Source organism: Phyllobates terribilis, unplaced genomic scaffold, assembly GCF_046119375.1.
Source record: "Phyllobates terribilis strain yellow unplaced genomic scaffold, ASM4611937v1 Scaffold_11__3_contigs__length_659146591, whole genome shotgun sequence".
Taxonomy (NCBI): Eukaryota; Metazoa; Chordata; class Amphibia; order Anura; family Dendrobatidae; genus Phyllobates; species Phyllobates terribilis.
In genome coordinates, this window is record NW_027362771.1 from 91,719,004 (window position 1) to 91,743,294 (window position 24,291).

Below are 24,291 nucleotides of genomic sequence, written 5' to 3' on the forward strand. Positions count from 1 at the left end.
GAACGAGCGTTCTCCTCAGTCATCAGCAGCCAGGTTACACTGAGAGCTCATTGTGCCATGAGCATGTCTAACAGCGCTCCCTCTCGGTCATCACTGTGATGGCAGCTGCGGTCAGGGCTCCTCGGCTTCCAGCTATAGGTGACTACTTCTATAGAAGCTTCTCACAGATAAGCGCCGGATGCCGCCAGGGCTCACTCACTCCTTAGTCTCACGAGCCCCAGGCCGCGCGGTGCGTGCTGGGAGTTGTAGTTTCAGCCGCCCCCATTTTTCTATTGGCCGCTTTCCGCTCCGCCTCGTGCTCTGGTAGTAGTCCTACTACGCGTGCGTCCCCAGCCAGTATAGTATAGTTGTAGTAGCAGACGCAGAAGTGTGGAGTGGACATGGCCGCGTTCAGGATTAGAGCTGTGGCCGAGCAGCTCCGGAGAATGTCACATGGCGCCCGGCACAGCAGGTAAGACAGGCACGGCTGTACCGCAGGTGGAGCACAGATAGTGTGTATGGGGAAGCCGGAGAGCGTGGCCTCCAGTGGTCTATACATGGCCGTGCTCCGCTATTATATGGCCCGACTAGGTGCACGGAACATTACTTGTTGCCATAGTAACCGCTGAAGAACCTGACCACACGTGCTGCAGAGAGGAGGGGGCACTATAACCTGTAGGGGGCTGCTAGATAACAGGAAGCTGTGGGTGGGTGGTCCGGAGATGTGGGGGCAAGTGTCACGTGTGACCAGGGCTCCTATACAGACTGCATGTCTGCTTATAGCAGTAATGGCCACTGGCATAGCTAATAGACTGGTGTCCCATTCTACCCTGTGCACTGTAGCCAGCCTTCTCCCCCACACCCTCCAGCTTGCCGGGGCTCCCTGCCTCTCTTCCCCCACCCTCCAGATTGGCAGGTGCCCCCCCACCCTCCAGATTGGCAGGTGCCCCCCCACCCTCCAGATTGGCAGGTGCCCCCCCCACCCTCCAGATTGGCAGGTGCCCCCCCCCACCCTCCAGATTGGCAGGTGCCCCCCCCCCACTTTCCAGATTGGCAGGTGCCCCCCCCCCACTTTCCAGATTGGCAGGTGCCCCCCCCCCCCACTTTCCAGATTGGCAGGTGCCCCCCCCCCCACTTTCCAGATTGGCAGGTGCCCCCCCCCCACTTTCCAGATTGGCAGGTGCCCCCCCCCCCACTTTCCAGATTGGCAGGTGCCCCCCCCCCACACTTTCCAGATTGGCAGGTGCCCCCCCCCCCCACTTTCCAGATTGGCAGGTGCCCCCCCCCCACACTTTCCAGATTGGCAGGTGCCCCCCCCCCCCACTTTCCAGATTGGCAGGTGCCCCCCCCCCACACTTTCCAGATTGGCAGGTGCCCCCCCCCCCCCACTTTCCAGATTGGCAGGTGCCCCCCCCCCCCCACTTTCCAGATTGGCAGGTGCCCCCCCCCCCCACTTTCCAGATTGGCAGGTGCCCCCCCCCCCCCACTTTCCAGATTGGCAGGTGCCCCCCCCCCCCCCCCCACTTTCCAGATTGGCAGGTGCCCCCCCCCCCCACTTTCCAGATTGGCAGGTGCCCCCCCCCCCACTTTCCAGATTGGCAGGTGCCCCCCCCCACTTTCCAGATTGGCAGGTGCCCCCCCCCACTTTCCAGATTGGCAGGTGCCCCCCCCCCCCCCACTTTCCAGATTGGCAGGTGCCCCCCCCCCCCCCACTTTCCAGATTGGCAGGTGCCCCCCCCCCCCACATTGGCAGGTGCCCCCCCCACTTTCCAGATTGGCAGGTGCCCCCCCCCACTTTCCAGATTGGCAGGTGCCCCCCCCCCCCCCCACTTTCCAGATTGGCAGGTGCCCCCCCCCCACCCTCCAGATTGGCAGGTGCCCCCCCCCCACCCTCCAGATTGGCAGGCGCCCCCTGTCTCTTACCCCCCACCCTCCAGATTGGCAGGCGCCCCCTGTCTCTTACCCCCCACCCTCCAGGTTGGCGGCGCCCCCTGTCTCTTCCCTGCCCCCCACACCCTTCAAGATTGGCGGCGCCCCCTGTCTCTTCCCTGCCCCCCACACCCTCCAAGATTGGTGGCGCCCCCTGTCTCTCCCTGCCCCCTACACCTTCCAGACTGGCGGCGCCCCCTGTCTCCCCCCTCCAGAATGGCAGGTGCCCCCTGTCTCCCCTCCCCAACCCCCCACCCTCCAAATTGGCTGGATGAGCACCTTGCTGTGTGCCTGCTGTCACCTTTGCTTGCACAGGCTCCCTACCCCACACAGACTGGCCTGCTATTATCTGCTGGTGTGATCAGTGATGGGGGCTGACAATAGGTAATTACATGGAATCAGTAACTATAGTGTTGTCAGTTACACAGCATTGGGTAATAGATGTGAATAGTTACACCGCTAAGTAATGTTGTCTGGAGCCAGACTCTGCCATTGTTCCTCATCTTATCCTCTGATAATCTGGCCATAGATGTAAGTTGGCAGTGGCTCTACATGGAGGTTATTTGTACAAGAAGCGATCAGACGGCTCAAGAAACCTTCTTCTCTAAATCCTGTTTCGTCTGAAAGGAGCATGTTGATGCCTCACACACATGACATTGCTGAGGCTTTACTGGAAACGAATGTAGGTCTGTGACGAGCTTAAAGGGCTTGTAGACTGCTGCAGTAGTTGACCAGTAGCGGACAACCCCTTTAATTGATGTAGTATGAAGCTCTAGGATGGCAGTGGATCCAGCTATTTGGGCACCTGTTGCAGTCTGATGACTATGGCTGTTTGTGCTGTGAGACGTTCACATGTGCGGTTATGATGCACAGTCTGAAGTCAAAACTAGAAGGATTAAAATAAAAAAATAGAATTGCAAACTTTTACTGTCCACTCATCATGTAGGTGTCAAGAAAGAAATCAAAACTGCATCCATAGGTCACCACAGCCGATGTCTTCAGCCACAAGGTTTCACTCAATTCCTTCTGCATTTGTGTGTGTGTGTGTGTGTGTGTTTGTATACTAATATATATTAATTAGTAGGTATACACAATTAATGGTGGCTGTACGATAGGAGATATGCTACTTCTGGGAGCTGAAATTCTGATGCGTGCATCTTTACACAGGAGATGATGATGATGACCAATCTATCTACCTTACATTGGGATCCTCTGCTTACATTGCCCCATCTGTGTACACAATCTCAGGGTCAGCAGTGTGCATAGAAGTCAGTGTACTGATACAGGGAGCAGCACCATAGACTTAGCGCTTTACCTGGGAAGGGTGAATAGGTTTTTTGTTTTTTTTTTCTTTTTTTATAACCAAATGCAGCCAGAATGAAGATTTTCTGAAAGGGGGACAACCTTTTACACTTACTGTCCCGGGGAGACCACATGGTACATAATATTTATTCACTGGTTCTGCAGTATGGTTTTAGATTCAAAAACATATATCCAGGATGGATACAGCAACCATTATAAAAAAAAATATATATATATATATTCCTCATTTTTTGCAGTAGACACAAATAGTGAATGTGCCTAAGAATTCTTCACAAAGACATACCCAAATTGCATGTTGTTAGTGATAAGACCAAGGACAACATCTACAATGAGTTTGCATGTTGTGTTTGTGTTGGCTTCCTCTCGCACTCCAGACATAGTCTTTAAATTGTACACCTTAGTGGGGACAGTGATGTCTATAAGGCCTCATTCATACATCCGTATTTCACATACATGTTGTATCCGTTTTTTTCATGGACACAACACATACCCATTATAATCTATGGTGCTGTTTACATGTCTGTTTTTCACAGACCGCATGGCCGTGTAAAAAACACGAAGACAGGTTTTTGTTTTTTTTTCCCGGCACCACGTATCACGAGCCAATGCAAGTCTATGGGTCTGGGGAAAAAATGTACAGCACATGAATGGCATCAGTGTACAGTCCGTATTTAACATTAGAAAGGTTAGGAGAAGCTTTGTAATTCATATATTTTATCCATCCATGAAAAACACTAATCGACACACGGATGCACAATACTGATCACTGTCACCGGTACCATTATTTCACGTATATGTTTAACCTCGGACCTGTGAACAAGGCCTACAGTGCTGAGGAATATGATAGTGCTATATTCAAGCATAATAAATACACTGCTCAAAAAAATAAAGGGAACACTTAAACAGACTATAACTCCAAGTAAATCAAACTTCTGTGAAATCAAACTGTCCACTTAGGAAGCAACACTGATTGACAATCAATTTCACATGCTGTTGTGCAAATGGAATAGACAATAGATGGAGATTATTGGCAATTATCAAGACACACTCAATAAAGGAGTGGTTCTGCAGGTGGGGACCACAGACCACATCTCAATACCAATGCTTTCTGGCTGATGTTTTGGTCACTTTTGAATATTGGTTGTGCTTTCACACTCGTGGTAGCATGAGACGGACTCTACAACCCACAGAAGTTGCTCAGGTAGTGCAGCTCATCCAGGATGGCACATCAATGCAAGCTGTGTCTGTCAGCGTAGTGTCCAGAGGCTGGAGGCGCTTCCAGGAGACAGGCCAGTACACCAGGAGACGTGGAGGGGGCCGTAGGAGGGCAACAACCCAGCAGCAGGACCGCTACCTCCGCCTTTGTGCAAGGAGGAACAGGAGGAGCACTGCCAGAGCCCTGCAAAATGACCTCCAGGAGGCCTCAAATGTGCATGTGTCTGCACAAACGGTTAGAAACCGACTCCATGAGGGCCTGACGTCCACAGATGGGGGTTGTGCTCACAGCCCAACACCGTGCAGGATGCTTGGCATTTGCTACAGAACACCAGGATTGGTAAAGTCGCCACTGGCGCCCTGTGCTCTTCACAGATGAAAGCAGGTTCACACTGAGGGCATGTGACAGACGTGACAGAGTCTGGAGACGCCATGGAGAGTGATCTGCTGCCTGCAACATCCTTCAGCATGACCTGTTTGGCAGTGGATCAGCAATCGTGTGGCGTGGCATTTCTTTGGATAGTTTCACAGCCCTCCATGTGCTCGCCAGAGGTAGCCTGACTATCATTAGGTACCGAGATGAGATTCTCAGACCCCTTGAGACCATATGATGGTGTTGTTGGCCCTGGGTTCCTCCTAATGCAGGACAATGCCAGACCTCATGTGGCTGGAGTGTGTCAGCAGTTCCTGCAAGATGAAGGCATTAAAGCTATGGACTGGCCCGTTCCTCAGACCTGAATCTGATTGAGTACATCTGGGACATCATGTCTCGCTCCATCCACCAACATCACATTGCATCCCCGACTGCCCAGGAGTTGGCGGATGCTTTAGTCCAGGTCTGGGAGGAGATCCCACAGGAGACCATCCGCAACCTCATCCGGAGCATGCTCAGGCATTGTAGGGAGGTCATACTGGCACGTGGAGGCCACACACAATACTGAGCCTCATTATGACTTGTTTTAAGGACATTACATCAAAGTTGGATCAGCCTGTAGTGTGTTTTTCCACTTTAATTTTGGGGGTGACGCCAAATCCAGGCCTCCATTGGTTAATAAATTTTATTTCCATTGATGATTTTGTTGTCAGCACATTCAACTTTGTACAGAACAAAGTATTCAATGAGGATATTTCATTCATTCAGATATAGGATGTGTTATTTGAGTGTTCCCTTTATTTTTTTGAGCAGTGTATATACATTGGTCTGATTCTGTTAAGGTTGTCGCACACTTTATATTTGGTCAAACCTGCCAATATCAGTGGGATTAGCCGATCGTCTGTGTATGGGGGGCCTCCTGACTGTTCCCGAGAAGAGAATGGAGGATTCGACGCTTTGTAATTCCAATGGCTGATCCTTTGTTGGTGCCCTAGCAAAGAATACAGGAGCGCTTGGCTAAATGTCCCTGGGTATGGGGGACATAGCTGTCGGCTGAATGTTCGTTAGTGAATAGTAAGTAAAGTATGGGGGCTACATTGTTCCCTGCTGTCATGCAGCACTGTATAGGAGCGGTTAGCAGCTGTGGACCGGCAGGTTTCTGTGAAATGCTGATATACACCCAGTCTGGTAAAAGTGCAATTGATTGTATCTCTGCTGCACTTTCCACTGACTGTACTACCCCACAGGTCTTTACTCCCTCCCCTATGTGAAGGTCACCATGTCCCAGGTGATGTAACACACAGGCTGATAGACGTTATGTTGTTAAAGGCTAATAGCCGCTTGTTGGATCTCGATCAGTCCAGAATGGCACCAGCGCCATGTCTACTATTGCATCACTTCTATTGCATTAGGCGTTCTTTCCATTGGTTTCAGCTAGCTGTACACTTCCTAGTTTCAGTACACTTTCTGGGTAATTGTACCTTACTCAGTGTTGGATCTAATGAGGAAACAAGAGGGGCAAAGGTTACGTGTCTGGAAGGCGTCTTTTACACATTTGTCTGCAGTGTCAGCTCATTGTGTTCTTTCTGGCTAATTATCAGCCTTGGTGGTCCCAGCTCTGGTCAAGGTGTTTGTCTGGAGATAAAGACACATTGTTGGCTCCCATTTGCTGCAATGTGTATGTAAATGGCACTACCATTATTGGTGGGAGCTTGACTATTCTTACACCATGCATGGCATTAGTTCTGGCTAAGTAATGGCCACATGGGGTGGGGTCCGCCTTTCTATCTGGATTGTACAGAGGATGAGAGCTGTCTCTGCCACTGCCCTGGTCTCTGTTTGGCCTCAGTGGTAACATCACGCGTTCTGGCCATTCATAGAGTTCAGCGGCCCTTGTCCTCTAAATCAGCAGAGCTGCTAAGCTTAGTGAATGGATTGGCTGCAGCGCTATATATATATACATTTTATAAATGTATAAGTTAAACTTGTATGGCTGTAATAGTGCAGCCAGGGGCTGATACATGCTGGATTGGGCATCATGTATCAGCTGTTAGATTCCCTATAATGCAGCAATACTATTCTGCACTTGAAAACTCGTGGGTTTTTTTTTTTTTTTTGCATATCAATCTATTATAATAATGCAGACAGTGACCTGCTGCTTTTTTGACCCTACAAGACAAGAAGCACAAAGAAAAAAAAAAATCAAATCTCGTTTTTGCAGCTACTGTAGAATTCTGCCTTTTTCTCGATCTCTGATATGAATTTCTTTAAAATATAAAGCTGGAAATAATTTTTCAACAACTTGCTGTGGTCTTCTACTGTGTGGCTTGTACAGATGCTTCGTTTATATAAGCCACACAACAAAACGCAACAATTTGCGAGCCATTTTTGCTTCACAATTTTTGGCTATATAGTACAAAATCTGTGTACAGGCATCCGAAAATCAAGAATTCTGAATATTACACAATGTCTGAGTCACCATAAACTTTTTTTCTGTGCTGAATAGATGTCTGTATTGGTGAAAGTGGTTTTCTAGCTACCGCTTGTGTAGGGAACCTCCTGCAGGGGAGGGGGTAGGAGTAGTAACCAAACAGTGAGAATCCATTCTACTCCCTCTCTCCTTCACGTAGCCTCCGTCATTTCAAGATTTATAGAGTGTTCTTGCTAGGGAGGAGAGGCGCTCCACAGAAGAGGGGGAAACTTCACACATCTGTTTGGATCGGATGCATTAAATGCTATGGGGCAAGAATGGTGCATAGCCTTAGCTCTCAAGGATTCCAGGAATTGAAACTTTGCTCAGTCACATGTCGTTATACTCTATATTCTCCCAAGAAGTATTTGCCTTTAGCAAGAACTCAGTGCTTCATATGGCTGCACGCACACATAGTGCCTGCACATCTGTTGTGGTTCTACAGATACTATGAGCTTCTTTGCTGTGCATGAACGCTAACTTGCCCTTTAAAGGGAATCTGTCAGCAAGTTTTTGCAATGTAATCTGAGAGAATCATAGTGTAGGAGCAGAGACTCTGATTTCAGTGATGTCACTTGCTAGGGTGTGTGTTTAATCAGCAGATCTTCACTATCTGACTAGTTGTCTTGTGCTTGCTAGTCCAACTCTGCCCCACACTGATTATCAGCTCTGTCAATATATAAGAGAGCTGACACTCAGTGGTGTGGGAGGGCTCGACATTCTAAGCTCTGCTAGATCTTCAGCCGAGAAAACGGATTCTGTCACAACTCCTGCACCTAGTAAACTAAGGGCTCTTTCACATTGCATTCTTCCCTGAGCTCCGTGGTCCCGACGGGGCTTACGTCCGAACCCACCCCAAAAATGTGATTCGGGCATATACGTCGACTGTTATATGAAGACTGTCAAAGGCGTAAGACAGGTCTGGCCTGGCCTTAAAGCTCTCAAACACTGCTGAACCCATGAATATCAATGATTGTCGGGGGAGATAAGGACCCAGCATGTCCAATGATTCCTCTGTTTTCTGAGCAATTAGCTGCCACCAGAGGTTTTGGTGCAGTGGCGCTTTCTGATTATTTGTGCGAACGAGCAATCTTGTATATGGGAGTCAGGCAAAATGGCTTTATGGGGGAACTAAAGCTGGACCACCCCTTTTGGAGCCTCACAGCGCACGCACCATACGTTGTCCGGAGTCTCCAGTGCCGACTACTAGATTCTTGAGTAGGTGGTCGCGTGACTGCAAGTGTGCGATTTGCATACGTGCGGTTGCGTGCCAACTAGACTTGCTCAGCCTAGTTCATTTCGCCTATATTGAACGAGGCTGTGCACATCTAGTTGGAATGTGGTCGCACTGCGGACTTCCATCCCAAACCTGGACAATCCCTTTAACCCCTTAAGGACCCTGGGATTTTCCGTTTTTGCATTTTCGTTTTTTGCTTCCCTTGTTCCCAGAGCCATAGCGTTTTTATGTTTTTGTCAATAATGTCTGTGTGAGGGCTTATCTTTTGCGGGACGAGTTGTACTTTTGAACGACATTGCAGGTTTTACCATATCGTGTTCAGGAAAAAAATTCCAAGTGTGGTGAAATTGCAAAAAAAAGTGCAATACCACATATGTGTGTTTTGTTTTTGTTTTTTTTTTGTTTTTTGTTTTTTTTTACCACGTTCACTGAATGCGAAAACTGACCTGCCATTATGATTTTCCAGGTCATTACGAGTTCATAGACACCAAACATGTATAGGTTCTTTTTTTATTTAAGTGGTGAAAAAAAAATCCAAAGTTTGCATAATAAATAAAAATAAAAAAGGCCCCATTTTTCGGTATCTGGGGCTGGGTGAGGGCTTATTTTTTGCGTGCCGAGCTGACGTTTTTATTTATACCGTTTTGGGATGGGTCCGATATTTTGATCGTTGGTTATTGCATTTTATTGCAATGTTGCGGCGACCAAAAAAATGTAATCCTGGCGTTTAGAATTTTTTTTCTCATTACGCTGTTTACAGTTTGGATTAATTCTTTTTTTATATTGATAGATCGGGCGATTCTGAACGCGGTTATACCAAATATGTCTATGTGGGTTTTTATTTTATTTTGAATGGGGTGAAAGGGGGGTGATTTAAACTTTTTTATATATTTTTATAAACATTTTTTTTACACTTTTTGCTTGCTTCTATAGTCTACATAGGAGACTAGAAGCAGCAACTGTCCGATCACCTTTGCTTCATAGAGGTGATGAACAGATGACCTCTATGTAGCAGAAATGCTCCTGTGCTATGAGCGCCGACCACTAGGTGGTGCTCATAGCGATCATTACATGACAACCACTGGGGTCTGCTGCAGACCCAGGGTTGTCATACCCACCCATCAGTGACCTGCGATCATGTGATGGGGTAAGTGACACGCTTCCGGCGCGGCACTGTTAAATGCCGCTGTCAGAGATTGACAGCGGCATTTAACTGGTTAACAGCCGTGGGTGGATCGCGATTCCACCTGCGGCTGTTGCGGGCACATGTCAGTTGTATAAATCAGCTGACATGTGCTCGGTTCAGTGCGGCGCCCTCACTGAACCGGGGGGGTGATGACCTGGGGCGTACTAATATCCCCCAGGCTTTAAAAGGGGTTAAATAAGTTGTCCACTACTTTTACATTGATGCCCTATCCGTAGGGGTCCCGCAGGCGGCACCCCGCCTATCAGCTGTTATCGGTGCTGGTGGCGGCCGCCGACTGGAAGTGCTCACCTGCGGGGCTCCGCCGTCAAGTCGTAGTGGCCGCCGCGGTGTACTGCACATCCACCTCCTATTCAATTGTATCAATGTAAAAGTAGTGGACAACCCCATTAAGTAAGTTAGACCAAAGTTATGCACTCTTGCTGATAAAATACCTTCTAGTCAATTGCTCATTACATATATTTTTGTACAAGAAAGATCAGAAATTTGATTTGGCTGTAGGATGTGGATAATAAGAAAAGCAAATTGCAGTGATTTCTCCTCTTCTCTCTGGTTTTGGGATGCTTGTAATTACCTGTGCAGGACAACATTACATAATGCCCCTGCAGTGACTATTCAGTATACAGGAATAACCCATTGTTTCTGGCTTAAAAGCTTCAACAATGTAGTAAAATAGTAGGGGTCAAGTAAAGGCCCCGTCACACTAAGCGATGCAGCAGCGATCCCGACAACGATACGACCTGTCAGGGATCGTTGCTGCATCGCTAATACATCGCTGGTGAGCTGTCAAACAGGCAGGCTCACCAGCGATGAGGGGAGCAGCGATATCGTGGAAAGAATCGTTCCACGATGTCCTGCTCCCGTTCCCAGCCTGCTGCTTAAGCAGGAGCAGGCTGGTAACTATGGTAAATATCGGGTTACTAAGTGCGCGTGTGCCCCTAGTAACCCACTGTTTACCATGGATACCACTCTGCTACGGTGCGCTGGAGCCTCCGCTCACCGTAGCAGAGTGGTATCTATGGTAAACAGCGGGTTACTAAGTGCGCGCGTGCCCCTAGTAACCCGATATTTACCATGGTTACCAGCCAGATCGTTGGTCCCGCTGGTCACACACAGCGATGTGTGCTGGCCAGCGGGAGGCCAACGACCAAAAAATGGTCCAGGACACTTTGCAACGATCAGCGACCTCACAGCAGGGGCCTGATCGTTGCAAAGTGTCACACATAGCGACATCGCTTAGTGTGGCGGGGCCTTAAGAGGCATTACTAACACAATGGCCTCTGCTCACCCGCCCTGTACAGCCTCTGTACTAATTGAGGAAGCTCTGTAATTTAGGTGTGCTGCCATTTGTCCTGCATGACTATAGATGTGGTCTGGCTTACTGCAGCCTTTATTTTAGATATGAAATGTCTACAAAACGGGACAACGTAACCCGCTGTTTTATCACTAATCAGAAATATCGGCCTTTATTTACTTGTATTTAATCAGTAACCCTTTAATATTTTAATGACAGGAGTTCAGTGTGTGCCTACAGTGCCGCTCCTCAGCAGAGAAGTTCAGGGAACCAAACCACAGGGAGCGATGATAAGTCTTTTGGTGTGAGATCGCTGGATAGGAAGACTGCCAAGCTCGAGGAAGAAGTTAGAGATTTAACAGTAAGTTTATTGGAAGACATGGTAACAAACAGTTAAAAGACAGTTCAAAGAAGTTGTGGGAAGGTCCCGGTCAGCTCTCTGATTTACAATAATTCTTAACCCTTTCGCACCAGAGCCTGTTTTCACCTTCCTGACCAAGCAAATTTTTACAATTCTGACCATTGTCATTGAGGTAATAACTCAGGAACGCTTCAACGGATCCCCCTGATTCTGAGTTTGTTTTTTCGTGACATATTGTACTTCATGATTGTGGTAAAATTTGTTTGATATCACTTGCATTTATGTCTGAAAATATCGGAAATTTGGCGAAAATTTTGCCATTTTCAAACTTTTAATTTTTATGCCATTAAATCAGAGAGATGTCACACAAAATAGTTAATAAATAACATTTCCCACATGTCTACTTTACATCAGCACAATTTTTGAAACCTAATCTTTTTTTTTTGTTAGGAAGTTATAAGGGATAACAGTTTATTGGCAGTTTCTATTTTTACAACAACATTTACAAAACCATTTTTTTTAGGGACCACATCACATTTGAAGTGACTTTGAGAGGTCTTTATGACAGAAAATACCCAAAAGGGACACCATTCTAAAAACTGCACCCCTCAAGGTGCTCAAAACCACATTCAAGAACTTTATTAACCCTTCACGTGTTTCACGGGAATTAATGGAATGTAGAAGAAAAAAATGAAAAATTTTTTTTTTCTTTTCCCACAAAAATGTTACTTTAGACCCAATTTTTCATTTTTACAAGGGTAACAGGAGAAAATGGAAGCCAAAATTTGTTGCGCAAATTCTCCTGAGTACGCCGGTACCCCATATGTGGTGGAAAACTTACTGCTTGGGCACATGGCAGGGCTCAGAAGGGAAGGAGCGCCATTGTGGCTGGAATAGGTTGCGGACACCATGTCACACTTGAAGAGCCTCTGACATGCCAAAACAGCAGAAAGTGACCCCATTTTGTAAACTACACCTCTCAATAAATTCAGCTAAGGGAGTAGTGAGTATTTTTAACCATCAGGCGATTCACAAACTTGTATAATATTAGGCTGAGTAAATGAAATATTACTATTTTTTTCCACTAAAATGTTGTTTTGACCTTAAGTTTGCCATTTTCAAAAAGGGTAATGGGGGAAAACAAACACGATTTCTCCTGAGTATACAGATATCCCATAAATGTTGAAAACTACTATTGATGCACAGTAGATACAACACACATGAAGTATAGCAATATATAAAAGGGATTTCAAGAGAGACCAAGTGGTCAATATAAAATACCTGTATCTTGAAAATATTTTCTATATGGACAAAAAATGGCAACCATTCGGATGATAACACAACAAAGAGAAGCACCGAATGTTGGGTACAAAATTCAAAATTAGAATATGAGAGAGGATAAAAAACCTTTATTAAGATGTGGTTATAGTGGCACTACAAACTCGAGTGCCCGCATATTAACACATAATTCAAGTACAACAATACTTAATGGACCAAGAAAATACTGTCAGAACGTACTGCTACAGGTAAGATACAGGTGAGATATATTAATAGAGTAAATAACTTGTACTCTAAATCATGAAATACACATTCTGCTATTGGCAGCTTTGTATCATCCATCGACGTACACAAGTACTAGTGGCCAATTATAGTATATATGCACCCCCCTAGTATGTACATGATCAAATATAAATCAATGTATATAATACCTGAACAAATAGGTCCAAAAGGTGAGTGCGGCCTATGTACATTGGTTTACAGGCAAATCGCCTGTTAGACTCTGCTTCTGACTGAGCCTAACAGGCCACTGTAGCTGGCAAAACCGGAGGTCATCGTGTGACCTCCGGCTGCCATGACCACGCTCGGACTCCCTGTGATGTGTTCTGACCAAATCACGGAGGTGTCGAAGAGGTGAGTGGATGACCCCCCCCCCCCCCCCCCCTCTAGAAGATGGAAAAGGGTTATAGTCATTGGAACCTGATCCAATTGGGTTCCGATTATGTCGCCTGTTAGAGCTGTCGCTCTGCACCGAAATCTCAGTGCTTGCAGAACTCTGGGGGTCCTGAGCGCTACGAGACCGCCGACCGCAGACAAACGTCAGCACTGCAGAGCCCAGCAAGTGTCGACTTTTATCTACAGTGGGCAGTCGGGAAGCGGTTAAGATTGTACATTCCTCTACATTGAAATTACAATACCAAGGAAAGCTCATAGGATTATGGATATCACTGGTTGATAATATGCAAATGATGAATAAAATGGAAACAAAACATCTTGAATTAATATGTATCTAGTATGAGTGCCACATGTACTTGCATGCCTTAGCGTGCGAATAATGAGGTTATTAATGGTTGTCTGAGAAATGATCTGGCACACAAATCAAGATCCGCTGCTGGCAGTTTTTTTTTTTTTTTTTTTTTTTTTTTTTGCAGTTGCCAACCATTTATATCTCGGATATGCTAGGTGGGAGACGATTCCAGAAACGCCAGGCAGACTGCTCACAGTAACATGAGCAACATCTGATCAGATGTGACTTTCATAACTGAAAGCTGTGTTTTATTCTTTACCCCTCCAATCTGACCAGCCATCAGATATTTTTTAATTCCTGTGGCGCTTGTTATTGAGAAGGCATATGCTACTATTTTTCTGCAATGAGTGAAATGATTTTGTGTTGCAAATATAAGATTGGCCAATTTTTTTTTTTCCCTAAAATATGGCCGTTTCACCTAAAGATTAATTTTCTACTTATTGTTTAGTACGCTTTCATAGTTCTGCTCAGGTCTTGTAGTCTACAGTTTCGGCCAGGGCAGGTATATAATTACTGCAGCCGATCAGTGGCCATGCTGAAAGCTATATTGCTGCAGCAATCGCATGTTTGCACGGCCACCACCGCATGCACAAATTACCTGCTCTGTATAATTATTTGGAATACCCGGCCACCTTAATAAATTACCAATTTGCAGCATTTCTTACTCTGGCTTATAGAAGGGTGTTATGAGGCACATATGCAAATCTAGGTTTTTGATTGACTTTTTCCTAAATAGTTTCAAAGAGGGCTGGAATAAATATTTACTGAAGTGTAAATTTATTCAGCAGGATTGCAGTGTAAACTATAAGTACATATCCCTTGTGTAGTATAATATTGCTTTGTAATGTTTGCAACCAATAATTTTCGATTCTATTGTTAGACTGCTCTCCATTATATGTTGGTAATTGCATATCTACCAATGAAGCAGTAGTTTCTGAATGGTCAAACTACTGCTTCATGTGACAATGTCTTTTTCCTAATCGCAACCTTTAATATTCTTTTCTTTGCTAGGAGCTTTACAACAAAGCTGTAGAGGACTCTGAGACTGTTCGGAATAAAACAAAGAAGTTTGTGGAGGATGCAAAACTCTTTGGTAAGAATCTAGATTCTAGAAGTTGAATATGTAAAGCACCACTCCAGCGTTTTTTTTGTTTTTGGACTAGTGCTACTAACAGAAGGTCCCTGCACCTAATATTATACTCGCCACCCGTCGTGTTTAACCCTTCCTCGCACCATTCCAGTCCCACGCTGCCATCTTGTGACTGCAACTTCTGACTGACTAGAAGTCAGAACTAACCGGAAGATGGGGGGTGGCAAGTAATAAGACTAGGGGCAGGGACTTTACATTAGTAGCACCACTCTAGCGCTGAAAAGAAAAAAATCAATAGTACATACGGTGGTAAGAAACTTTGTATCTTATTATAGAAAAGTGCCTCAGTCTCTACTTTATAAGACTCGTCAACTCCCTCTGCCTTCTGCACTGAGCACTCACTGTCAGATCAATAGTGATATGTCTTCATTGAAGGCTGATGATCGGATCACTTGGCGATCTCTGGGGAGAGAGCTACTCTGCTAGCGACAGATGCTGCTGTCAAATATTATATCATCTCAGTTCTGGATTTACAGCTGCCCTGCTCCACACTGCTGAATAGTGGTTTCCATGCACCTTCTGGGAGTAAGCTACATAGACAGGAGAGTAGGGTCTCCAGTTCTGTGATGTGCATGGGACACATCATAGTGGCTAGTTTTCCTTCAATTATGGAGCTGACAAATGGGGCTTGCCGAAGGAGAAAACTGTAGCCTTGTAGTACTGGGGTCTTGGACTCAAATCCCACCAAGGACAACATCTGCAAGGAGTTTGTATGTTTTTCCTGTGTTTGTGTGAGTTTTCTCCAGTTTCCTCCCATACTCCAAAGACATACTGATAAAGAATTTATATTGTGTGCCGCAATGGAGACAGTGATGTCTGTAAAACACTGCGGAACATTGTGTAATATAAGCAAGCATAATAAATAAGAAATAGAAAAAATGTAGGATACAAGTCCTATAATCTTAGTGTTATTACTCTTATACATACATGATGGCTTATCCTGAAACGTCGGGTACGTTAAAGGGAATCAGTCAGCAGGTTTTGCTATGTAATCTGAGGATAGCATAATATAGCAGCTGAGACACAGATTTCAGGGATGTGTTGCCTATTAGGCTGAGTGCTGTTTCCATACAATGAAGGTTTTATGACTAGTAGATTATCACTGGCTGGACCACAGTGCACTTAGGCTATGTGCCCATGATGCAGAAATGCTGCATATTTTTTACGCTTCTCCCTGGCAGGAAAAACGCATGCGGATTTTACATGCGTTTTTCGTGCCAGGTAGAAGTGTTTGTCAAGCTTTTTTGCATGCATTTCTGCATGTGCTTTATCAAGCGCTTTTCCAAGCGATTTTAGCATCACTTGGAAAGTGCTTGACAACTTGGTCACACTATATAAATCCATGCAACCGGCATAGATTTATAGTAGTGTGACCAAGTTAGTTTAAAAAAAAAAAAAAAAAGAATGGTGAAAAATAAAAAATAAAGATTATACTCGCCTTCCAATGGCCCCCGGTCTCCTTCTCCGATGCGTCAGGTTTCCCCGGTGTCTCGCGGTGGTGTGAAGGACTGCGGTGGTGTGAAGGACCTGCGATGACGTCATTGAGTCATGTGACAGGTCACGCGACCGCGTGACCTGTCACATGACTCAATGACGTCATGTCAGGTCCTCACACCACCACGAGCCGCCCAACACATCGCACGCATCGCTGAGGAGGCCGGGGGCCATCGGAAGGTAAGTATAATCTTTTTATTTTTTATTTTAAATTCTTTTAAAAAAAAAAAAGGTACAATGGTACCCAGGTCTGGATGAGAGTCTCTTCTTCTCCAGATCTGGGTACCATCCGCACATTGAACCGTGTGATATCCGCATGTGCAGATGCTGTGATGCGGATGTCACGTGGTCCAATGCAATTACAATTACGCTGCGTGTGCGCAAAATTAATGCACATTACTGCGGATTATCATTGGGGACCATGGGGCACGTATTACCAAGCGTTTTTTAAGCGTTTTCGCTGCGGAAATTCCGAAGCAGGAATGCTTGAAAAACGCATAGTGGGCACGCAGCCTTAATCCCTGGTCCAGCTAAGCACCCTCGTCTGATAAGCAGCTTACTGTCTATAGACAATGTACACAGAAATCTGTGCTGTGGGCAGGGTTAGCTTTCTGAGCTCTGCTACATGCCACATCTAAAAACTATCCTGCACCCAGTAAACTAAGTGATGCGTCATTGGAATCGGGGTCTCTTTTTTTTTTCCTACATTATGCTGCTCTCAGATGAGATGGCATAAACCTTCTGACAGATTCCCTTTAAAGCATCACTCTGGCATATATATATTTGCTCCGGAGGTCAGTTCTCTGTGTAAGCCTATAAGAGCCAGAACAAGGCTCTCGGACTTACATTGAGAGCTTATGATCAGTACCTCTGACTTCTGGCATGTTGCTAGAGGCAGGGAACATGGATTAGTGATACCACTGGTGATGAAATAAAAATACAATATCAGAGTGGTGCTTTAATGATTCTCCTATCTTTATGCCTTGTGATTCAGCAACTCCTCTCAGACACAAGCCACAGAATGTAAAATAGAGAATCTGCAATTGCCAGATGTCTCATTTCTGCCATAGAGAATACCAGTAAAAATCAACTAAGAAGTTAGTCTGGATATTATCCAAACAGGGGATGACTATGTGTGAGTGAGGGCAGGGTTAATGAAGAGAGATACTGCTTCTGTAGGCCACAATTATATTTATCAGTACATAGTGATGATGATGCTGATTGAAATTATTTTAATTGTTACTTAGTATATTATATCCTTCCTCCAAACCCTTGATTTGCCAGTATCAATATAGGTATATGATGTCTGAAATGCCCATCCATGGTTCATCAGTGGCCTACCACTAATAGCGGTAGACCACACAGCTGCTATGGGCTTGTTGCCTTCAACTGTATCTGCACCCTCTTTGTAGGTATATGTAGGGGGGCCATTATACTGTTTGCAGGGCTGTGTGGGGGCCACTATACTGTGTGGCACTTCTGCTCTGGGGCTCCATAATTTCTATGTATACCCTGTGGCCCATGCTAAGTTTTTAGTAAGTCATAGCCAAAAAGCTTTTTAATAACCACAAAAGTATGGATAGATCTGCAGGTCTCCAAAGTGATACAGCAGCCATACAATTTGTATAGTTGATTGGTTGCAATGGAGGAGCAAGGCCACAGTATTTGCTGGCGACCATGACCCAAAATGCCGTGAACTAATATGGCAGCATATGTCTCCTATTAGTATTTGTTGTGTGGCACATGGCACAATTTAGATGATTGAATCTAAACAGTCGCCTTCATGCAGTGTTGCATTAAACTTTGAGCGCTAATATGGCATACATGTCAAACTCTGGCCCGCAGGGTGATTTATATTTGACCTGCGAGACCGGAACCACCATCCCTATGTGGGCCCACTATCCTGTATGGAGGGCTGTGTGGGGCCCACTATCCTGTATGGAGGGCTGTGTGGGGCCCACTATACTGTATGGAGGGCTGTGTGGTTATACTGGTTGGCCCGCGACTTTGTCCCAAGTTTTTTAATTTTGGCCCTCTGTGTGTTTTGAGTTTGACATCTCTGTTGTAACGTGTGACATAAGTCTCATTTTCCTCTTTAAAAATGGGTTACAAGGGGGACAGGTATTAGTCTGGTAGTGACCTCATCCTCCGTGCTGTGTTACATCTTTTAGAGGGAGTTCTCTCACTGTTCCCTTTTGTCGTCTTGTAGGTATCCAGACCTTCAGTCGGGATTTGGTAGATGTGGCAGATCTTCTGGAGCAGGCAGTGGAAGAAGCAGAGCAAAAAGGGATGAAGGAAGTGTCGGAAACATTATCTACAATTGAAAGGAAATTGCAAAGTATTTTCACAAAACACGGACTATTGAAAATGACCCCCGTGGGAGGAGACTATGACCCGTACGACCATGAAATAGTCTGCCATGTGCCTGCAGAAGGAAGAAGACCTGGGAGTGTGGCCACCATACAGCAGGATGGTTACAAGTTACATGGTCGGACCATACGTCATGCTCATGTTGGAATTGCAGTGCTAACACAAGAGTGACAAGTATTTTGACTGATTCGTATCCCCTTCTAGGTTCCTCTGAAGAATCCCCTTTATTTATTATCAGTAGAGTTTAGATGACTTGTTTTTAGTTTTATTGTTACCTGGACACATTACCCGAAGCCTTTACTCCACAGGAGTCCCTGGTAACTCCACTGCTGGAGTGCCTTACGTAACCTCATGTTGGCACAGTTCTTCCACTGTGCTTTCCAATCATCTCTGGGATTAAGCGACTAACTCATGTCTTACATTTATTTATTGTTAGTTTATGGCACAAAGAATAGATAATGGATATTTATACAATATTCTCTTTAACTTTTCAAAGGATTAGCGTTAGTTGGTGTTTTCACTGGGGCTGTGTTACTTAGCTTGCATTCATTTGTTCTGCAGCATCTTCCCGCGCGCCATCAATGTAGTAGCAGCAGCATTGGCTCACTGAAGTGATTTAGTCTGACCTTAACTGGAATGAGGTTGCTATTCTCCTGTGGTTCTGGTTTTAATTTTGCCTGTTGTAGTGTGATGACAGTCTTATAATAATTAAAGGGTTATTCCCATCTTCATAGATATGGTCATAGATGGTAGCTGTAAAAACAAGCACACTTGCAATTTACATAAAGGGGTACTCCTTCTCAATCTGATTTGTTTTCCCCATCAAAATAAAACCATACTCTCCTCTAATGTTGGTGCCATTCCAGCGGTGTCTGCTTCTCTCCCCGCTTTCGGACGATTAAGCGCTATCCTAAAATTTGGAGGTAGCAGTGAGCTCCAATGATCTTGGACAGTTTTGGGCAAATTTTTACATGTTCAATAGGAAAAAAAAGTTTGCAAGAACTGCGCATGTTCTGCTGCTTAGCTGCGGTGGTCGGTCTCCAAGGCAGCAAGCTATAAAAGAAAGTGTTAATGTCTAAATTTTAATAAGCAATAAATTGAAAAACTGCTTGCATGTTACACGCACTATCCGACAATACCCATTTCTGAAATAACCATTTTGATGTGGGTTCACATATGCCAGTAGTGGCCAGACGCACAGAATCTGAGAAATGCAAAACTGAATATTTATGCTGCCTTTTTTCACATATCACAAAAAATGGCACAAAATTGTGGAAATGGCACTAGCAGAAGTTTGGAGTGGTGTACATTTATAAGTACTGGGCTATTGTATTTGCAGTAGTAAGTGTTGCAGCTATGAATCGGTGGGTGACTTTTGTGGTTATCTCCACAGCTAAAAATCAATCTGTTCCCTTGTCACTGGAGGATACTACAAGATACAGTGGACTTTTCATTGAGTAGACTCCCTCTGTATTCTGGTTTTACACTTATTGGGATCACTTCAAAGAATTCCACTTTTTGTAGGATGCTGTAATGAAAATTGTAGACCACTTAATCCCTTTAACTGTATTGAAAAATTATCTAGGACTATATATATATCTCTGTCTCTATCTCTTAACAGGCATGTAGTTGCTACCTACTTGCCTGTTGTGTCCAGTGCCGATGTCTCCTGGCTCAGATTGGTTATGGACCTCTCTTGCCAGCGATTCTGTGGCTTCCGATGACATCGCGTTATCAGAACACCTGTCTCTTTCTCTCTGCTCTGTTGATGGGGTGTGACTTCCAATGTCATGCTGATTGACAACCTACTCCCACGCTGCATAACTGCAGGAAGCCAGCTGTCAATCAACATGACCTCAGTAGTCACACCATGTCAACAGAGCAGCCTGGAAGAGGAAGAGCTGCTCTGACGTGTAGAAGTGGTCTGTGCCTGCTCTGAACTGGTGCCAGCAGAACAGGCAGGTAGTTAGTAACTACCTCCCTGTCAGATCTTAAGCCCATGAGATAAAATAGTCCTAGATAACCCCTTTAAGGCAATGGTAAGTGGATATATTGGAAATCTTTCTAGAGATTCCCAAACTGATTTAATTGAGATGGGTACATTAGCCTTGGGCCTCCTCATTCAGACGTCCATTTTTCTCGTGAGTTCTATCTGTGTTTTTCACTGAGAGAACTCGTACCTATTATAGTCTATGGGGTTGCTCCCATACCTGTGTATTTATTTGCAGACTGAGTGGTCCGCACAAAAGTCTCCAATCAATCTCACCAATTTTTATTTGCATCTGAGGCAAAAACAGATGAAACTGACCAAATTGTGATGGTAAAAACTGACACTGATCAAAAACATTGATGGACTGTTTTTTGCATACGAGAAAAATCAATGACCTCTGATTGCGCCCTCAGAGCCTATGCAGATGTCTATGGATTTCTGTCCCATCTCAGACCGCAATGCATGGACTGGCCACAGACCTCCCAACCTGAGCATGATGGCCTCCTAGAAATACATGAAGCTGTCATTCCCCTGTCAGGAGATCCATGGCCAGTTAGTGCACTGCGGTCTGAGATCGGACTGAGATCACGGGTGTCTGAATGAGCCCTTACTCTGTGGCTATGGGCAGACTTCCATAAGTTCAAGGGAGACCTGCTAGGTTACTGCATGAGTAAAAGCTGGTAAAGGTAACCTATTTAAGAAGATTGGGGTTACATTAACTGCCACACACAATGGTGTTTTATTTGTAAAGCACTGCTTTCAGATGTTGGTTGTAATGTATAAACCCCCCCCCCCCCCCCCCAAAAAAAAATGCTTGTAAAAGGAATAAAGATCGTGGCATTTATTATAAGTCATGTATTCCTTTGAATGCAAACCACATTTTTTTTGGGAGCATGTTAATTACACCCCATAATCATCTGAATATGAGGTAATCTGGTTTCTGCAAAATTAGTGTTAGCTGTGTAAATGGACATTTTATTTTTTAACCCCAATAGCATAGACCTGCATTCTCTCCTATAGATTAGCCCCAACGGAAATGCATTTTTTCACTTTAATTACTAACTTTGTGTGTGTGTAGAATTAATGTGTTAAGGATTCCTTCAGTAATAGAGGAATGTCTCCTGCCAGGCTGTTCGCATGTAGTAATAGTGACCCTATGTATCCCTGAGCTGTAGATACAAGGGACCACCTATGGAAAGCCCCGTAGTAGATGGTTTGCAGCCTCGTGTAGGGGGATCTCCTGCCACTAGTACAAGTCTTCTGTTTTCATAGAACTTTCTTTTTCTGTTGATTCATTTTATATTGTGTTTTGAAGGGGAATCCTTTTATAAAGGGGGTTTAAGAATAACATTTCATGCTCGAAGAATGAAGGAGAAATGTTCCCTGCACGGGTCATTTGTAGTGAACTTTCGGGTCCCACATATGCACCCTTATCTACCTCTGTACATGACCCGTACGCTGTCCTTGTGACTGTATATATGTACATTTGTTATGGGGGAACTCTACACGTTCTGTGACTCCTGTGCGGTGTCTGCAGAGAAGCAGGTGACATTGTGCGTCTCTGCTCTTGTATAGTAGTGCAGCAAAGTGTGAAATGTTGTCTATTCAGGGGACAGTCATTGTTTTTCACCAAATAAAATGATTTTCTGTGCATATTAGTACTTCTAATTTTTATTTTTGCCTTCTGACACCATCCGACCAGATTGGTAAGTTCTCCATGACGGTGTATAAGACATACTGATTTTTTTTTTTTTGCATTATGTTAGATTTTCACAGTTATTTCACTGAGCAGCTATTGTCCATGAACAGCAGTTCTATACTTGGATCTCTGCGTATAAATCCTCAGCCAAGATTGGGTATGGAATTGTGAACCATGATATATTACAAACTTTGAGAATGTCCTGTGCAAAATATTACATTACTTTGGAGAATTAAATTTAAAACATTAATTCTTACCGCTAATGTAAAAGTTACAAATCTGTAAATGGGTTAACAGTCTGGTTGGATTCAAAGCTGCAAGTGGCTGTTCTCCATTCTTTTGCAGCGCAAGTAGCGCCATCTCGTGACCAGCTGGAAGTACTGCAGAGCATTTTCAGAAAACTTCAAAAAAAATAAAAAATCTTAACCTCCAGAAATGTTGTACCCTTTGGCACCAAATTTGTAATAAGGATGGGTTCAGACAACAGTTCTGCAAGCCCATTCATAGTTGCAAGCTGCATTTTTTTTCTCCTGTATGGCGAGAACCTAAAGGGGTATTCCCAGCTCCCAAGATCCTATCCCAATATGGATACAACGGACAGCCCCAGATTTGGTTCTACAATCTGCAATCTTGGGCATCTGCTGAATCCCCCGCGATGACTACATGGGGGCGCCGATGAGGAAGGGGGCTCCAGCCTCATAAATGTTGTGATCGCTCTTGATCGCAGCATTTAGGGTGTTAAACAGCCAGGGGTGGTGCTGGCACTGTCCCTGGCTGTCACTGCAGCAACTCGGCTGCAAGCACATCCTGTGCAATCATGCCATCAGTCAGATTGACTGACCGATCGCAGCCCTCTTAGTGCGGGGACAGATGACGTGGGTCACCACACCTCTTCATGTGCTGCTCAGTTGTCAGTGCCAGCTGTCATCAAGGAGCTGTCAATGCGTATTTACACACAGTGATAATTTAAATGCATGACGGACATAGCACGTCATTATGCGGGAACTGACGCCCGCTCATGACGTGCTATGTCCATCATTGGTCGTAAAGGGGTTAAATCATAGATCAGTAGGCGATATGGATTAAAAGAAAAATTCATTAAAATAGGGATCATGAACTATTAACTTGAGGCTGTGGGATTTTTCAGTATGATTTTTCTGTTTATTAATTTATTTCCTGTTGTAAACTTGATACATAAAACAGCAGAGGCTGTTATGATGACATCACAAGGCACTTGACAGCACATCATAGACCTCACATGACATCACAATTGCTATAGAATGCACAAAGTTCTATTCCGGAGTCATCTTGTGTCACAGCTTGAAGAGGACGAGTCCAGCTAGGTAGCTCTTCACTGAACGCTGAAGATCGGGTCACATCAGACAGGGAGGAGAAAGGTCTCGCTGCACAGCATTATACACAGCACAGCAGGACCAGGACCTGATCTGCAGTGTGCACATGAATACATTGTTTTCATTTTTCCTGACCTCCCCCAAGGCTGCTCTGAGATAGGACCAGCAATCATCAAGTGAAAAGACTTTATTAGGCTATGTGCCCACGATGCAGAAATGCTCTGGATTTTTCCTGAGCGTTTCTGCATCTCCCTGGCAGAAAAAACGCATGCGGATTGTACATGCGGTTTTCCTGCCAGGGACACGCGGATGTGAAGCGTTCTTCACTTGCATTTCCGCATGTGGGTTGTCGAGCGCTTTCCAAACGATTTTAGCATCACTTGGAAAGTGCTTGACAACTTGGTCACACTATATAAATCCATGCAACCGGCATAGATTTATATAGTGTGACCCCCAAAGAATTGTTAAAAATAAATATCATACTTACCTTCTGATACCCCCCGCAGTCTTGCTTCGCTCTGTCCTGGCTGCCAGCAGATCGTGGTA

The 24,291-nt window shown here is 44.9% G+C and overlaps 1 protein-coding gene across 1 annotated transcript; it reads left to right on the forward strand.

The window, feature by feature from the left end:
- The first annotated feature begins 290 nt into the window (after positions 1-290).
- GRPEL2 (GrpE like 2, mitochondrial) lies at positions 291-22,347 on the forward strand. Its single transcript, XM_073651329.1, has 4 exons — positions 291-451; positions 11,244-11,385; positions 14,702-14,783; positions 18,544-22,347. The coding sequence occupies exons 1-4, from the start codon at positions 381-383 to the stop codon at positions 18,873-18,875; spliced, it is 627 nt and encodes a 208-aa protein (XP_073507430.1). The 5' UTR covers positions 291-380; the 3' UTR covers positions 18,876-22,347.
- Positions 22,348-24,291: the final 1,944 nt, after the last annotated feature.

What these genes read in the sequence shown, in the direction of transcription:
- GRPEL2 (XM_073651329.1), top strand. Translation starts at nt 381, where the DNA reads ATGGCCGCGTTCAGGATTAGAGCTGTGGCCGAGCAGCTCCGGAGAATG. An exon ending in CATGGCGCCCGGCACAGCAG is followed by an intron (nt 452 to 11,243) that starts GTAAGACAGGCA and finishes TTTTAATGACAG; the next exon opens with GAGTTCAGTGTGTGCCTACA. An exon ending in GGAGGATGCAAAACTCTTTG is followed by an intron (nt 14,784 to 18,543) that starts GTAAGAATCTAG and finishes GTCGTCTTGTAG; the next exon opens with GTATCCAGACCTTCAGTCGG.